Source organism: Rhinolophus hipposideros (assembly GCF_964194185.1).
Source record: "Rhinolophus hipposideros genome assembly, chromosome: 13".
NCBI lineage: Eukaryota > Metazoa > Chordata > Mammalia > Chiroptera > Rhinolophidae > Rhinolophus > Rhinolophus hipposideros.
In genome coordinates, this window is record NC_138059.1 from 16,434,234 (window position 1) to 16,453,029 (window position 18,796).

An 18,796-nucleotide genomic window follows, 5' to 3' on the forward strand; every position below is an offset into this window, starting at 1 on the left:
CATACAGCGTGGAGATGCTGGACAAAGGGAGGGTATATGTCCTGGGCGGAATGGAGGGGGCTGCGTGAGATTTCCTCACACTATGCAGCACGGCATGCCATTTAAAACCTATGAGTTGTTTATTTCTGGAACTTTCCATTTACTATTTTTAGACCGCAGTCAACTGCAGGTAACTGAAGCCCTGGAAAGCAAAACTTCGGATAAGGCTTTCATGTAGCTGGGAGTAAGGGGTCATGCTGACCATATGCTAACCTGGCACCAGGTCTCTGTCCAGGCCTTCACAACCTCCGCTCTCAGCCTTTAAGAGAAGGAGCAAGAGGAAGGGGAATGCCATTGGATAGGATTCTCCTATAAGGCAGGTCCTATCCCAGGCACTTGACACACCTTGCCTCATCTCATCTTCACAACTTAAACAGGGCTGTCCCCATTTCACTGGTCAGAGATAAACTGAGGCCCAGTGTGCTTAAAGCATTTCTTCACAGTCCTCCAGTTCTCAAGTGGCCGGTCTTAGATGTGGTCCCAGTTCAGATTCCAAAACCATCTCATGCTCCTTCTATTACAAAGACCCAAAAAGCTGTCAATATTCCTTGTCCCAGAGGCAAGTAACATGGAACTCTCTGACTGTTCAGCATGTCCACAAACCTTCTACCCGATTCTCACGGTCCATGTCTGGCAAATGGGACATCAAAGCTACAAAGTAAGGTTTCAACCAAAGAAAATTTCTAGAATACAGTCTTCAATAAGAGAAGATGTTTCATGCAATAAACTGACTTCCTTAACAGTGGGTGCCAAAACCCTATGGGCAATTTATAAAGAAGTTGAAATAAGGAACAAAAATACATTTAGACTTTACTAAAATCCTGTCCATTTAGGAAGAAGAAAAATATTATTCTCTGGGAATGAAAAAAAAAAAATAGGTTCATTTTTTTTCTCTCTGCTATTACAGGGGTCTAGCTAAGCAATAATGCATGGCAAAGCCAAATGCTCTGATCGGTTTCTCTGAGCTATTATTAAAGTTTGCAATATATTGCTCACATTCTTCCTGGCAGGGTTTCATTGTTGTCTATTTAAACTGGAATTGGGCCCGTACTCTGCTGATCCTGCCAAAGCTGGTTAATCCCACCTCACAAATCCCCCGGCATCAGGGTCTCCATCCAGCACAGGTTGGTGACACCCTGAGAGTCAACACCCTCTGCTGGCACTTGGATGTGACTCAGTTTAAAAATGACTGAATCACCTTTCTTCCTCACTTTGGACCTTCACTTTGAGCAGGAATGAGAAAGGGGAGCTATGCAGAGCAGTCTGTCTCAGAAAGTATTCCTCCGATGAGGTTGGGGCCTCTGACCCCAGTACTCAAAAGGGAACATGTGATTTCTTTTCCTCTGTTTATCTAGCATGTGATCTGAGCCCTCCACCAACATCCCATACTACTCCCCAACTTTGTCCTCGACCCTTGCTCTGGCCCTACTGAACCTGTCTCATGTCCTCAAACACCCCATGTTCTTTCTTGCTCTAGGCTTTGCTCTGATGGGAACATACTTCCCCTCTCCCCTTCGGATGAACTGTAGTTTCCCTGCTAGGTCTCAACTTGGATGACATTTCTGATTCCCAAAGATGATGGTTTAGATGCCCCTGTTTTCTAGCTTATCTTGTCACTACCTGATGGTGATTTGTCTCTGCTGCACCGGCAAACTCTGAGACACAGAACAAGGTCTGTGTTGTTCACAGACCCCTATGAAAGTAGGCTAACTGCTATAACACATTGACTAAAGAAATGTACAAAAGCTCCAACATGACAGACTTTAGTTCTTGCAGGGATAACAGAAGTAGGCAAGTTGGACAGGTAGGCCTCATCCATGCAATTATTCAACAACTCAGGCCAACGACACTCTGCTATCATCAGTCAGTGGCTTTCAAAGTCTTCCTAGAGGTTTTTTCCATTCCTAGAGACTTTTCTGAACCAGGTCTAGAGAGGTATACATCACTGTTGTTCACATTATATTCTCAAGAACTTGGTCTTGAGGTCACACCTAATTGCAAGGAGTGCTGGGACATGTAGTCCCTGGCGAGGCAGCTCCTTCTGCCTCCTTCTGCCTGAAAAGGAGAGTACAAATGTTGGTGGATAGGTAGCCATCTAGTACACAGTAGCCAATCAATAAATAGTTGCTGAATGAATGAATCAACACAAAAGACATCCCCTTAATGTGTTGTCAGCTGTAGTACAGGACCACCTTCTCACAGAGACTTCACATTAAAAGATGGCAAACTACCAATGGGCATAGAGGCAGGTGAAAATTGCAATTGCCTTAGCTGTCTTCCACGTTCACTAGAAGAATGGCACTGCCTGGCACAGGACCCAGCGTACAGTTTATGCTTAATGAATGTCAGTTGAATGAATGAGCGATTGGCGATCGTAGACTGTTGAGAGGAGAAGTGACTTAAATGCCACCATGTTTGTTTTGTGCTAACTAAGTGATGTCCAATCCCCCCTTCATAGAAAGCACCCTCGCTCCTACAATAGCACCTGCCATCTTGGTGTTGACATCCCTGATTCTTAGCAACTCCTCTCCTCCACTGAGCTGAAACCTAGCTCTCTACACTATCCACATATTGGTACTAGATCTGTCCCCTCAGGTCATACAAAGCCTGTGTCCTCCAGGTGCTCACACCTGGCTGTACATCCGAACTGCTGGTGAAGCTTTTAGGAAACCACACTGTGCCAGAGCATCCCTACAAATTCTGGTTCAGTACCAAATTTCTCTGAAAATAAGACCTCACTGGAAAATAAGCCCTAGCATGATTTTTCAGGATGACACCCTCTGAACATAAGCCCTAATGCATCTTTTGGAGCAAGAATTAATATAAGACCCAGTCTTATTTGGGGGAAAACACGGTATATCGTCTGGGTTGTTCAGGCATTAGTAATTTGAAAAGCTTCCTCCAATGATCCTGATGGGTAGCCAGTCTAGGAATCCATATTCTGATATTTCTCTTTGGGTTAGAATCCTGCTTCCTCCACTTACCAGCTGCGGTCCCTTGGGCAAGTCACTTAGCTTCTTTATTTGTCATCTCTAAGAACAGTATCTTTGTCATAGGGTTGTTGTGAGGACTGAATGAGTATTCCAAATGAAGCTCTTAGCATAGTGCCTGGCCCGTGATAAGCTTTAATTAATCACAGTCTCATTGTCATTGTTACCCTCTTACTCCTCATACTGCTCCTCAGCCTCCTCAGCAGCTTTTCAGGTATGTCGAGCCAACCATTATAAAAGCACTTCTCGTCCAGGCCAGTTACCCTCAGTTTTCTTTTTGTTTAAAAAAACAAAACCCTTTTCTCATATGGCAGATTCATATGTCTCCTCTCACAGACAGATTACATCCCAGGAGGAGGTGAAGGATTTCTGCACCCCAGAACTAGTAGGGATTGAAGCAACTGATGCAATAAATGTAGATAATTGGGCTTCCACTCTGAACCTCAGACAGCAGTCATTAGTGGTCATAGTAGGGCAGCTGCGCACATTCTCTTACTCTGGGGAAGTCTGCCCATAGGGGAACCTGAGATGTGCAGTGTCTGTAATGAAGGGAGAAACCAGAGGGGCGATACGGGAGTTCACATCTGAATACTTTCATCCTGATATGCTTAGTGGAGAGAGCCCAGCCCAAGTTAACTCATTAAGTTCCCAGCGTTGATTGTAGATTTTCAGCCTTTGCTCATCGTAGTCAATACCATAGGGGCAAAAATAATGAAAATGTTGCCTGGGGAAGTGGGAAGAATGGATTTAAAAGTCCAGTGGGAATTTAGAAAGGAGGCGGAGAAAGGCCAATATGATATAAAAAGCAAAATGAGTACTACTTAATGATAAGGTATATTGTGGACTGTGGGAAGATATAAGTCAGGGAGAAAAAAAAATCTGGGCATTGTACAAGAGATACATTTTTCCTAAGTCTTCTTTGCTCGTCATGGCTCATATTTCTTTTCCTTAAGGTTGAGACCTGTGCTTATGTGGTGCGGGACAGTTGGGGAATGGAGCGTAACTCATTTATAATCATAACAATTTCTAGTAACAAAATGTTCTTCTAAAGCTTCATAAATGTTCAGTCACACCCCTATGAGTGAGAGGTAAACCACACATCAGTCAATATTCTTGTCTAATAAGTGAGGAAAGTGAGTCTCAGAAAGGCAAAGTGACTAACCCAGTAGCATACTCCCATGTTGTGTCAGTCCCAGGAGGAAACCCCAAGTCTTCTATTTCCTAGTCCAGTGTCCTCCTCTCCTCATGCTGCCAAGTTTCTAGAATGTTCCATTCATTCATCCTCTTCCTATTCCTCAGTTTTTCTACAAACACACACATTCAAAGTTGCCATGTTCCTCTAAGCATCTGTCATCTTCATCTTCCATGGCACCCCCTCTGGAAGTTCTTGGTTCCCCCAAGCTGACCTACTACGTTCTTCCTCTGTGCACCCAAGGAACTGTGCTTCTACCTCAGTTATAACGTGTGTATCACTGGATTCTAACTCATTTTTACAAGACTTCTCCCCACCCATGATGCTTTTCTTGAAAGCAGTGACCGCGTATCTACTTATCTTTGTATCCCTAGCATCTTACACAGTGCACCACATATAGAGGACCCTCCATAAATGTTTGTTGAAGGGTTGGGTAGATGAACGGATGGATAGAAGGACAGATGGATGGATAGAAGACCTTTCAAGGTTGATAGCTTAAGAAATAGTTGAGAAGCTAGCTTGCTGTCCGTCAGGGTGGCAGTGTTGACTTTCTGATAAAGACAGAATGCTTTTGGTGCTTTTGGTTTAGATTGTCTACTATAATTACTTATCCGTATTCTGCTAGCATTTCCATTGCTGAAATACTGATTTGGTATCAGTCTTCAGTATGCCCCAAAGAGAAAGAGTTTAGCTTGTTCCAGGCAGCCGTGTCATAGGAATAGCATAGTCTCGAGATAGCCAGGATTTCAATCCTAGTTTATCCGGTTATTGAGTATATGAATTCCTGCTATTAACTTAGCTTCCTTGTTCTTCACTTTCTTCATGTGCTACATGGGAACAATAATGGTTCCTTCTGTCCAAATGGTTTACGAGAATTAAATAAGGTAATAAATATGGAATATCAGCACTTTGGACAGCGCCTGGCACAAAGGGCTCACTGTGCGTGATCTCTTCTATCTTCCGACTGCGTACATATGAATTCTGTAACTCGAAAGATGACTGAGTCAAGTCTGTATCTGGAAACCCCGTTCCTAAAATGCCTGAAGAGGTGCTTGAAGCTACTCTGGGGGTTAAACTATAATTCGCTGCATGCTTAGCCAAGTCACTTTCCTTCTCTGAGCCTGAGTCTCATCATTTGTTCTTGCAAAGCTGCTGCAATTGAGGTGAAGCCCTGAGTACCCCCGCTGCACTTGGCCTGTCCCGAGGTATGACTTGAATGCAAACTCCTGGAAGGTGGGGATTGTTTAATTCTCATCTTTACATGTCCAGGTCCAACTTGCTTCTCAGGAGTCCCTTCATAAAGTTTTGCTGAGTTGAAATCAACTTGCCTAATCACTTAACATGTTCTTTTGGAGACTTAGTCATACTCCTGAACACTAAGCTCCAGAAAGGTTCTGGCCCGTTACCCCTATTCCCCTGCAAACAGTTAGTGAATGTTATGATTCTGCTGCCCCCAGCATGGTACCACGTCCATTCACCTCTCAGATCGCTTCCAGATCTTTTCTGGGACCCAGCGGCCTCTCAAAGTCCTGGCAACACAACTTTCCCAGCAGCATTTGGGAAGCGAGGCTGAGTTCTCTATAAAGTTAATGGAATGACGTTGTTTGGAGTTCCAGACAATCCAGGCTTCTCTTCAGAGCAGAAGCCTCTCCCTGGAGTTATGAGCTTTCATGAGTTTTTATGTCTGTAATAACCTCACACAGCACCTGGAACGTAACACTCAATGTATGTTGAATGAATGAATGAGGCATAGTTTTTTGCTAGGATCAGCCTCAAGACATGTAGCAGTTACCTAATCCAGGAAGGAGACTAAGCAGAGATACTTTTACTATATTCTAATAAAAAAATGTCTTCTTCCATGAGTGATTTTATGACCTCTATAAGCAAATGGTGGGGGAGAGGAAGAGCAAGAAAATCTTTTGCTAATTTCAATATACACTCTCTCCCAACCCTCTGCCCTTTCGAGAAGTCTCAGTTGAGAAATAACTGCAATAGGTGAGCAATGGTAGTGTCATTGAATAAAGATTGATGGAAGCAGGAGCAGCCAGTTAGCTCAGTTGGTTAGAGTGCAATGCTCATAACACCAGGGTTGCCAGTTCTATCCCAACATGGGCCAGTGTGAGCTGCACCCTCCACAAGCAGATTGAAACAACTTTCCCAAGCAGATATCTGTCCTTTGTGAAACAACTACTTGACTTAGAGCTGATGGGTCCTGGAAAAACACACTTAAAATAAATAAAAGTTTAAAAAAAAAAAGATTGATGGAAACAGATAGAAACCCAAAATGTTTTTAATGCCAAAAATACTGTTTGCTCGACAATAAGTTACATCAAAGGACTTAAGCATTTCCCACAGAGGTCAGCAGTTCTAGAAGAGACGCACTGAAATTCACACCTCTGCCAGAAGCTCTCTGTTTTTGGCATGAAAAAGAAAAAAAAAATCATATCTGTTAATGCCGATACCCAAAGGAGGCAATTTTACCTTTCTGATTATTGTTCAGGTGTGTCATTCTCCAAAGAACCAGCCTCTGGAGGCTTGTGAGACTTGTTATAAAATTAAAGCTTTGTTTTAAAATTTATAAATCCTTTTATTTGTTTTTCGTTTGGGGAGATGTTTTTGGTTTTTGGTTTTTGAGGTTTCTGTTTTGACTCCTGGAACTAAAGCTGTAGCCTGCAGATATCTGCCCTTTGTGAATCTTAAAGATATTCCTATTTCAACAAGCATTGCTGTTGTTTCCATAATTGGCCATATCTTGAAGCAAACCACCTGTTCTAAACTATATCCTTGGTTTCCTTTGTGATTTTAAAATATTGCCCTTTGTTGCTATAACTGTTATCTGAGAATCATGATTTTGGAGCCAAAGTATTTGAGGTGAGGAAATAAAGATAACAATTGTAACATTTGAGTGCTCAGTGCTTGTTTTTCCCCTCATTGAGCCATCACAACAACCTATGACCTGAGTACATTATTACATTATTTTTGTGTTATGAATGAGGGGCTCCATGAGCCAATGTAAGAATTTAGACCTGTCTAAAGCTGCAGGGTACTCCCCACCCACACTCATGCTCCAAATTCACATAACCCACTCTGTCTGTTTTCCTTTCATACAGCAGCTATCAACTTCCGACTTGCAAAATAATTTACTGATTATGTGTATGGTTTATTGTCTCTCCCCTCACTAGAGTGTAAGTCTTATGAATGCAAGAATTCTTTTTCTGTTCTGTTCATTCATGAATGTATCCCAAGTTCAAGAACAGAGGTTAGCATGTAGTAAATGTTCACTGTATATTACAGTTGCTACCACAGTTTGCCTGCAATACCATGCCGCTTCTATCCATGTTTCACTGATGGCAAAACTGAGGTCAGGAGCCACCTGGCGATTTACTCAAGATGACACAGTGAGCAAATTGGCAAGAGAAAAACCAGATCTCCTTCCCGCCAGCCCAATTCTTTGCCTAAATCCCAGTTCAATCTTGCTACACTTTTATTATCCTATAAAATGAATAACTGTTTATGAGTTCATTCCCAGGCACATTCTTGCCTTTCTATCACATCAAAGAACTTGAGACAGGCAAAAGATACAGCCCTACTGATTGTTCTCAGAAGCTCAACTTTTCCATCCTGTGAGGTGTCCTTGCTTACGGCCGTTTTGAGGACAGGAACGTCTCTAACCGAAGACTTCAAGTCAACCCCCATGGCAGGGCAGAGCTGCTGTAGTGTTTGGTGTTAGGAATCCTGAAATCAGTCATCTGAAGTGAGGACCCTTTTCTGTTCCTATCCACCAGACTCCGACAAAACCTTACTCCTGAGCTAAAGTCAAAACGCTGAGACGTGTTCAGCTCTTGGACCCTCAGCAGCTCTGTCTTCTACAGGAGATCCAGATGCTATGGGAGATAGCATGGGAGGGACTCACCCCTGTCTGAATCAGGCACCGAATCCACGGGCCTCATATAGAGGGGCAAAGTCCTGGATGATGGCTGAAGAAGGAAGTGACAACTGTAGAAGTGAGAGCGTGTTAACCTGAGGGATTTGTGTTTGGTTTTCTGAAAAGAGGAGAGGCTTCAGAGCTTGGGAAGAGAAGACATTTATTTGAGCATGAGTTGTTTCCTCCTCCCCAGCGGCAGAACACACCTCTTAATCCTCATCTTACTATCGCCTCATTCTGCTTAAAATGGAATATATCACTCTCCGTAGAAGACATATGGAGAGATATTTTTCTTCAGACTACTCTGCTGTCACAGTACTTTACCAGACTGCTGGCCAAAAGAGTGGGACTGGTGTGTAGCTTTAAAAAATCAGGTGGCTTACGTGCTTTAAACGTCTGATCTTGAATTGACGAGTACCTTTCTCTGTGAAGGGGTTCACTGCAGTCTTTCAGGGCAATGATAATAATAATAGCCACAAGTTCTCATAAAGCTCTGTATGCTTTAAAAGGCACTTCTCATACATTTTTAAATTTCAAATTATCATAAAATCATCCTGAGTTAGCAATGGCAGAGATGCTTATCATCCACATTTTATAAGTTAGAAACCTGAGTTAAGAGACGCTAATGACATACTCTGAGTTAAAAGAAACTAATCACATAGCTGGTTATGTGACAAAGCCCAATGCCAAGGTCCTCTATCTTCTCAGTTCTTTCCACTATGACAGTCTGCCTCCTGCCCTCGTGCTGTCTCCACCTGGATGTCCTGTAGGCGTCTCAGATACATGTCAGGAACCAAATTCATTATCCTCGCCTCTCAGAAGAACCCATTCCTCTTCCTCCTGCTTGTTTAATAACTGTCCTTTCCCCAATCACCTGCCCTGGGAATTTTAGAGTCCCCCTTAAACATTCCTCCTTTCTCCTGCCACACTTCTTAGACTTAACCCAAGATTTTCATTTTCGAACTGTTAATCAGAGCTCTTCTTGCTTACTTGTCGTCACGGGTACTGCTCTGATTCAGGCCTTCATCGTCACTTGCTGGGCCTACACTTGTATTCAATAGTTTGAATCATTCGACAAGTGCTTGTTGAACCTCTGCTTTGGGCCAGGTTCTGTGTTTGGTCCAGGGAGTCTGCTCTGAACAAAAGCAAACATGGACCTTGTTCTCAGGGTGTTCTCTTCTCTAATTAGTAGTAATCAAATAGTCACTCCAACAAAGGTGAAAGGTCGGCTAGGACAGTCACTACAAAGACACATAAATACACGATCGCCCTACCCGCAGTACCAGCACAGAGTGGAATTTCTAAACCTTAAATGTGATCAAGGCACACCCTGTACTTTAAAAGATTCCTAACTGCCCATTGCCTACATGAGGAAATGCAAACGCCTTAACCTGGTAGACATGTCTCTTCATGATTTGGCTCCAAATGCTAGACTAAGTGGCAAGCCACAGCAACCTGCTTTCTCCCCCAGCCCTCACTCAATTAACTCATCCTATGACTAAGCCATATCTGATATTTTTTCACATCCTGCCTTTCTGGAAACAGCTCTGCTGCTTCATTCTGCCACATCTTGGCTTCAGCAAAACTCCCTTCCAAAAATGCTATTCCTCTAGTTATGCAAGGAGCTATCCTACTCACGCTTCAGACTCAGCTTAAGTGCCTCTTCCCACTCCCTGTATATAATTACTATTTCCTTATGTTTTCTAACACGTTTTTCACACCCCTCATGGAGCTCTTCTCCCATTAGCATAGAGTTACTTTCTCTTTCTACCTCCCTTCCCACTAGATTGTGAATCACTTGTAAGCAGAGGTTGTTTTAATTACTATAGGCTTGAATTTATATTTATTTTCTTGCATAGGGCAGGACCATAAATACACAACAGAGGAGACAAAAATATTTTGTTCGTGTGTCATTTCTTTTCACCGTGAGTCCAATGTGTTGTGAGTATTCATTTTCCCCCAGTTTCACTTCAAGGAGTTTTCTGTTATTCCAGAGATCTTTATGTGATCACATTGTACTATGTGTCTTCTCTTTTCTGTACATAATATGTCTCCCTCCCTTCCTGCTTCTTAAACCTCAGGCAAAAGGACAGGTTTTTCATATTTACATGGTCACTGGTTAAATGATTACAAAGTGGCCATATGAAAATATGGGAAAAGTATTTTTTGCAAAGACTTTGATTTGTTTTGTTTGTTTGTTTGTTTGTTTGTTTGTTTCATGGGTAAAGCATCAGGAAGGGATGAAGTACCTGTCAACTCTGTTTCTGTTACCTTTCCAATCTTGGCCGAGTCTACATCTTGTTTCTCTGCTAACTAGCTTCAATCATGATTATTGCCAATTGGTTCCCTGGCTTTGCAAGAGAAAATTGAGAAACACATGGGAGTAGTTGAGAATAGTTTTTTGAGAAATGATTTAACAATGTGATGAGACCGGTAGAAAAGAAATGTAGTGATTAACTGAAAACAGACTCTTGGGAAGGAGGTAAGCTTTTATTCAAAATGTACACTTCTTAAGGACTTCTAGACTCTGGCAACCGAAATGAAACATTTCTTAGAGCCTATCAAATTTCATATGCCACAGCCTACTTGTATAGAACCAAAGTCATAAAGTCCAGAATCGTGGCCAGATTATTTGCGCCTATCCAAATAACAGAGAGCTAGCTTTGTAAAATAGAAACTAAAAATGAATAGCCCAGCAGAATCACTGTAGAGAACAAGAATATTATTCACCGTTTCCATTACTGAAGGACGTGACGATGGAATTCGGCGTAACCAGAGCTCTCACACACACTGGCATGTGTGTGCAAGACATACCTCCCACATTTCAGCCGTAGGCAGAACTCCCACATCACCGGTCCCTCCATCCATGAGCAGCCCAAACCATTGACCCAGAAGGCCAGACAAGCAGTATCATTTTCAATGTATGCCTTGACTTTAAAAGGATAAATAAGGACCTGAACGTTGATTACAAGGATGCCATTCTGATAAACAGCGAAAACTTGGAGATCCATTCTATTCCATTTATTTATTGCTGTGTAACACACTACCCCCAAGACCAACTGGCTTCACCCAACAACTATGATGTCTCACAATTTTGAGGGTTGAGCATTGGGACGGGGCTCAACTGAATGACTTTTCATCCTCGCATGGTCTTGAATGTGGTTCCGATGTGGTATTCCGCTGGTGGCAGGGCTGGTCCAAGACAGCTTTCCTCACTCCTGGGCCTTTAGCAGGATGAATGAAAGACCTGGCACACCTGTACCCTCCCCGTCTCCACACATTCCCAGGGCTTCTCTACCTGGTCTCTCCTGCAGGGTAGTCAGACTACACCGAAGCTGCCCATCCTCTTACAGACCAGGTCTAGAACTGGCGTCATTCCACCCTTCGCCCCTGCTCGAAGCTGTCGGAGGCCAACCTGGATTCAAAGGGAGGCAAAATAGATCCCCACTTCTCACTGAGAGTAGGTAGCAAAGAATTTGTAGCTGCCTTTAATCCACCAGAGAGGATTAGGCAAATGACTTTGTACATCTGACTTAGGATTTGTACTTTCCATGTATAACCTAACAGAACAGATCATTTGTTCATTCAGTTCTTGGAAAAGTATTTATTAAGCACATGTTTGTTATGTACACGGCACTGCGCTGTCTACTGAGAAAGCCTGAGAAGAAATACAGGGCACAGTCTCTCCCCTCCAGGAAAGTACATCTAGATGCAAACAAAAGACGTACACACAGCAAGCAATCAGAGTAAGTAATAGCGTAAATAAAGCAGCAAAATGCACATCGCAGACCAGTGTGACCAGCACAGATGCCATCAGGGTTCAGCCAAGCATCAAAAAAAGAGTGAGGTTGAGCTGGCCTAGAGAGCACAGGAAGTGCAATGGGGGGAGGGGGGGACTGAAAAACATCTGATGACCTACAGCCGATTGTTGCCATTTCAGAATGTGGGACAATGATGCCACAACTGCCAATGTTTTGAAGAAGTATAAGCCTCCCAATGTCAAATGCTGGCAGTTCATGCAAATTAATTAACTGCAACAGGCCACCAGTTTTTAGCCCCTAAAATGCATAACAAGTTCTTCAAAGATTCATGGGAAAAAGAGATGAAGTTAGACCAGAGCAGTGCTTTTTAAAATGTGGGCTGCAGACCAGTGCCAGGCTCTGAACCATGTATTACAGAGCCACAGTGGAAAAAGTAAATAAGTTGAGAATAAGGATTTCAGCTCTCCAATTCAATGGCAATTTGATATCCAAGCTTGTCATTGGTGCACTTGTCTTTTTGGGTACAGACCAACTTTGGTGTCGCAGAACGTGGGCTGTGAGCTGTATGTGGTGTGAGCTGCATGCTACTCGGGCTGCATGCTACTCGCGACCAACCACTGGAATAGAGCCCCATGGTGAGGCCCCATGGAGAAGGTGGACCTCCGTTAATAGGTAGAATTGGAGAAGCACAGGGAACAGAAAGCTTTTCTAAATATTGGGAGTAGCCTACCCCAAACTCAGAGTCAGGAAAGCACTGAGTAATCAGGAGAGAATGTATTTGTGAAAGATGTGGTGGAAGGTGTGGATGGTTGGGTAGCGATTGTAGAAAGCCTCAAATATCGTCTTGTACACTGGAATTTATCTTGTGAGGGATGTGGAGCTGTAGGGGGGTCTCTGAATGGAGATTGACATCACTAACTTCCTAGAATGCCCTCCCTGCTTTTTCCCCTTTCTTTCAAGACCCAATTCAAATGCCACCCGCTCTAGGACCAATCTAAGCAACAGCGGCCACTCCCTTATGTGAAATCCAACAAACCTTTTTTTTTTCCCTGCATCAACTAATATCTTGTACTGTTACTTATCTTTCTATAAGTATATTGTCTTTCCTCCCTAGTATTTCAAGCACTTGGTGGGCAAAAACTCCATTATCCAATTCTGAGTCTCCCTCACAATCTAACACAATCTCTTGCCCATAGTCTGTATTCAACGGGTTTGTGCTAATAAACAAGAAAGGTAGTTTTTTAGGGAGACTAATTTGGTAAGAGTGTTTTGAATAAATTAGAGCAGAAGCAGAAAGAGTTAGAGATTAAGTAAGAGACTATTGCAAGGGCTTAAGAGATGAAAGCTGGGACTGGAAAGGAAAAATTAATGTAGGGGAGTGTATAGTGAAGGACTATTTACATATATGTGTTATTCACACAGTCAAATCAGTGGTTTCCTGAGCCTCACACCATATTGATGCAATACTGATGTTTATCAATAAACATTCAGAAGAAACTCCAATAGTTAGCAGTTTTCCAGAGTACTGAAACTTACTCTTTTAAGCACCTAAATAAATGTTTTACATCTCTAATTGTGCCTATCAGTTTATTTATTCTGCCACAGTACCTTTGCTCCTACACTAAATGGCCTCCAACTGATGCAGTTCAGTACTTTTTCTGTTTCTTCAGTCCTCTACCCACTAGTACCCATTGGTACTGTGTATAGGTCCTGGCTATGCCTTCTGTCCTACTGTCTTACTTCACAGAAGGTGGCCCGAGTGATGATGAAAGGACACTTCATACATATCCATAGAGTAGAGAGCGCTTGGTAACAGCTATTTTCCTTGCGACATATATACTTCTTAAAGCCTTTCACTAATATTTAGATTTCTTTTGGTATTCTACATCAGGAGTCAAACTTTTGTGTGTGTGTGTGTGTGTGTGTGTGTGTGTGTGTGTGTGTGTGTAAAACCACATCATAAATAGGCTTTGTGAGTCATATGATCTCTGTACTCAACTCTTCCGATGTAATTTGCAGCCCCCATAGACAATACATAAATGAACGGGTATGGCTGTGCTCCAATAAAACTTTGTTTATAAAAACAAGTGATGGGCTGGATTTGCCTTATAGGTACTATAGTTTGCCAACACCTATCTTTAGATTAGGGAAATTACCAGACCCTAACTTTTGAAATAGAGGAGTTTGACTATAACTTAGTTTACACGAAGATCTGATAATTAAGTTCATGAACTTGTTGCAACGATGTTGCTAACATTTTTGATGTCAGATGGATTATTCATTATGAATTTGTACCAATTGGACAAACACTTAACCAAGTTCACTGTTTGGAAGTGCTGAAAAGGCTGCGTGAAGAAGTTAGACGACCTGAACTTTTCGCCAATAATTCATGGCTCTTGCATCACGACAATGCACCAGCTCACACGGCACTGTCTGTGAGGGAGTTTTTAGCCAGGAAACAAATAACTGTATTGGAACACCCTCCCTACTCACCTGATCTGGCCCCCAATGACTTCTTTCTTTACCCGAAGATAAAGGAAATATTGAAAGGAAGACATTTTGATGACATTCAGGACATCAAGGGTAATATGACAACAGCTGTGATGGCCATTCCAGAAAAAAAGTTCCAAAATTGCTTTGAAGCGTGGACTAGGCACTGGTGTCAGTGCATAGCTTTCCAAGGGGAGCACTTCAAAGGTGACCATAGTGATATTCAGCAATGAGGTATGGAGCAGTATTTCCAGGATCAGTTTGGTAACTTAATTGTCATACCTCATATATAAAAAAAACAGAAATAGAAAGATTTTTTCCACACGTAGAAAGTTATGTTCCTCTAGCTTGATCATTCTTATTCAGATTTTTTTTAATACTTCAAATAAATTCTCCTTCTAAAAACTGCAGTAACATCCTGACCCCCTTGTTTAATCTTTCATCTAAGTACTGGTCCTCCCCAACCTCCACCTCCCACCATTGTGCCGCTGTACCTTCTACTCCTCTCAGATTTATTATGTCCACGTGCTATAAGGCATTGTCTCCTACACTGCTAATTTTGTTAAGAAATGGGAGCATGTCATCAGCCAGCAAGTCCTGGTAAAGAATTACAACTTCATGAGTGCTCTAGCTTTAAAACAAAGATAAACAACAGCTATTTGTATTGCATTCAACACTAAATTTATTTATTATGCTACAGTCCATATGCCCCATACATGAAATGACCCCAAACTGCTCCAATTCAAGACTTTTTTTTCTGTACTTTTCCTCCCCTTGTTGATGTCTAAAATGCACACCAAGTTTCTAACATCAATACCAATGATAGATAGCATCTTGCATACGAGGTCAGCCAATGAAGTTCGTGAACTCATCCTAGAAAAAGTGCTACATAGCCATTTGCTGAAAATCACTATAGTCACCTTTGAAGTACTCCCTTTGGGAAGCTATGCACCGACGCCAGTGCCTAGTCCAGCCTTCAAAGCAATTTTGGAACTTTTTTTCTGGAATGGCCATCAGAGCTGCCATCATATTACTCTTGATGTCCTGAATGTCATCAAAAAAGGAATGTCTCCCTTTCAATATTTCCTTTATCTTCGGGTAAAGAAAGAAGTCATTGGGGTCCAGATCAGGTGAGTAGGGAGGTGTTCCAATACAGTTATTTGTTTCCTAGCCAAAAACTCCCTCACAGACAGTGCCGTGTGAGCTGGTGCGTTGTCGTGATGCAAGAGCCATGAATTGTTGGCGAAAAGTTCACCTCGTTTTCATCTAACTTTTTCACACAGCATTTTCAGCCCTTCCAAATAGTACACTTGGTTAACTGTTTGTCCAGTTGGTACAAATTCATAATGAATAATCCCTCTGATATTAAAAAATGTTAGCAACATCGTTGCAACAAGTTCGTGAACTTCATTGTCAGATCGCTTATACATACACCTGTTAAAATGCTTCCTGCTGCAGTAATATTTGGAACTTGTCTTAGACAAAGAGCTGTCTCCTTAAGCCTCTTTAGATGAAATGCCTGACAGTGTCGCCTCTTTACACACAGACGTCTCTAACAAGGGCACACGCTCTTATGGTCAGCTCTAACATGCTGCAGAAACCAAACCATAGCTTCGTCCCACCGGCGGCTAGATGTCAAAACTAAAGATCGTGACATCCTGGCATAGAAAGTTCACAACAGTGTGAGATATACTTAGCTGCTGTCCAAAGTGACATTGTGGTCAGCCAGACTTCTGTCCCACTGTGGAGGCTTTCTGTCACAAGGATGTGACTGATTCCACTGCCTGTGTTTTATTCTGTCAACAAGTAATCTGTGTCTTCTTGGGATTCTATTCTCAATAACCCATGGCTGAGATGAATGAATCCTCAGTGACTCTTGCTTGTTTCCATGAGGATATTATTCCCTGAGGCCACCACAGGATATCTTCACAAAGCTTGGGAGTATCACAGACACATTTTCATCTAATTCGTGAACTCAGCTCCCATATTCCAAGGTATACGATCGTGTGCGCGTGTGTTATACTGAAACTTTTCCCCTCTTGAGTGTTTTTTAATTCTCCTCTATTTCTTTCCTAGAATTGGCCTAGATTCCTCTCCTCATACAGTCAGATGAAAGTAAGAGGTAAGACAGTAGGAGCCCTACAAGCCCTGCTTATCTCCTCATAACTCCCATATGTAGAATAAACAGCCTCAGTCTAGGAGTCGGAAGATCTAGACTCCCTTCCAGGTTACGCTCCTTAACGTTCTAGAATAGATCTTGCTCAGAGCATCTGTGAAAATTAATAAGGAGTGAATTTCTATTACCTATTTATTGCTGCACAACAAACCGCCCCATGTTTAAGAGGCTCAAAATGACAACAGTCCTTATTTAGTTATCATTTTACAGTGTGGGCAAGACTCAGCAGAGATCTCTTCTGTTTTCCCCACATGCTGTCAACTGGGGCTGGGAGGTTGACATCCAAGATGGTGCACTCGAATGGCTGGAAAGTTAGTCCAGGCAGGTGGCTGGTTCCTCAGCTGGAGTGTCAGCTGGGAGCCCCAATTCTCCCACATGTGAGCCTCTCCATATAGCTCCTTGGCTTACTCATAGCATAGTGACATAGGAGGAGGAAGCTGTAGTTTCCGGTCCTCTTGAAGATGAGACTCAGAACTGGCCCAGTGCCATTTCTGCCATATTCTGTTGGACACAGCAGTCACAGGTCTGCCCCAGATTCCAGGGAATAGGGGAAACGATGCCATCTCTCAATGGGAGGCAGGGAGAGGGGCTGCAATAAAGAATTTGCAGCCATCTCTCACATAGTGTTTGGAAAAATACTTTGATTTCTTTGGATCATTCATGGTTTTATCGTTTCTGAAATATAAATGTTATCCAGCAAGAATCAGATTTAAATCCAGTATTTTATCTCTTTGCAAAAATATGAGGTCCCGCCTCCTTGCGCTCTTTTGAGGTTCACTATTCTCCTTTATTTAATGGGAAAGAATTTGAGATTTGTTGAGCATCTGTTGAGTGCAAGACCCGTAATAGGAGCTCTTTCATTAACTGTATTTTATTGTATCTGAGATGCACTTTTTTGTCATATTTTAACATTTCTGAATTGTACATTTTATAATCTAGGTAGTCTTATAATTTCTATAGGTCATATGGCAGTTCTGCATATATGAATTTGGCTGTGACCATTTATATGTTCATCACTTCACTCAAGTTATATGTACTATTAGTACTTCATCTGTTGAGTTTAATTGCCATTTAAAAATGTTTCCGAAATATTACACTATAATTTACCATTGTAACAAAAATGTAGCTTGTTTACCGAAAGTCATGGAAATAGAGCCCCATTTGTGAGACAAACATTTGACATTGGCGGCTCGGCCTCAATTTCATATATATTTTTTGCAAAGCAGAAATTGTGAGCTTTACACTACCTAAGACTGGAAGATATCATAAGTAGATGAAGGTGTGTTGAGTTTTATTACTGGGGTTGCCTATCATACACAAAACTTGTACCTGAAGACGGAGAAATTGCCAGGTTCTTTTGAATAGATGAAAGAAATAAAGCAACAAAATGCTATTATCATGCCTTGTCTAGGACTATCAAAAAATCCTCATGTCATAGTTAAATTAGCAGTGGTTTTTTTTTTCCTTTTCTAAGTGGTACCATAAACAAACAAACAAAAATGCATCTTGGATTCAATGAAAAATAGAAGTTCTCACAGAAACATCTGCAAAACACACAGGATTTTCCTCCTTTTACACGTGAGGAAGCTCTGGCTCAGAGAGGTTAAATAATTTGACCAGTCTCAGAACTAGCAAGTGGAAGAACCAGTTATTTTCATTACCCCACATCGATTCCTTAAAATTATAGGGCAACACAGGTTGGTGGTTCTGGAAAGATAGGAATGTTGTGCCATGACAGCCATTCTACCAGCTGTCTCCAACAAACTTCAAGAATATGAATGAAATGCTGTTGCAGTCTCCCAAAACCAAACTCGAACTCTCCAGAAAGACCTTTTTCATGGGGCTGGGCCACACTGCCGCCTAGGATTCCCACATGATCCTGTTGAGAAGAGTAATTCATAAAAAAGCTTATTTGTGTAGAGTTCCGTAAGGGGCCCACATAATCAGACTAACTGCTCTGAAGTAGGAATCATTTTAAGTAAGAACTGTTTCCCAACACTCGAAGACAGGAGTAGGTTTGGAGAAAACTTGCCCGAACTATCATATTAACGTGGTACGTGAAACACTCATTGGCCCGTTACAGAAGAAAACAATGGTTTGGGCCACCGCTGCACACCGGCCCTAAGGAAATAGCAGTAGCTTCCTCTCTCCCACTCTGTCTGGACCAGCACCATTGTGGGGCCGCCACAGGCAGCAGCAAGGGCCTGCCTCTCTCGTCTGTAT

The 18,796-nt window shown here is 42.2% G+C and overlaps 1 protein-coding gene across 3 annotated transcripts in view; it reads left to right on the forward strand.

Annotated features, from left to right (window-relative positions):
• SAMD12 (sterile alpha motif domain containing 12) overlaps nucleotides 1–18,796 on the forward strand; it is a 371,640-nt gene that overhangs the window by 331,030 nt on the left and 21,814 nt on the right. The window contains exon 5 of one of the 3 annotated variants that reach the window (XM_081071270.1): nucleotides 16,474–16,519. The exons of the other annotated variants lie outside the window; for them this stretch is intronic. Coding sequence (XP_080927396.1) covers nucleotides 16,474–16,484 — 11 coding nt within the window. The 3' untranslated portion in view covers nucleotides 16,485–16,519. The remainder of the gene's footprint in view (nucleotides 1–16,473; nucleotides 16,520–18,796) is intronic. 3 annotated transcript variants of the gene reach the window in all.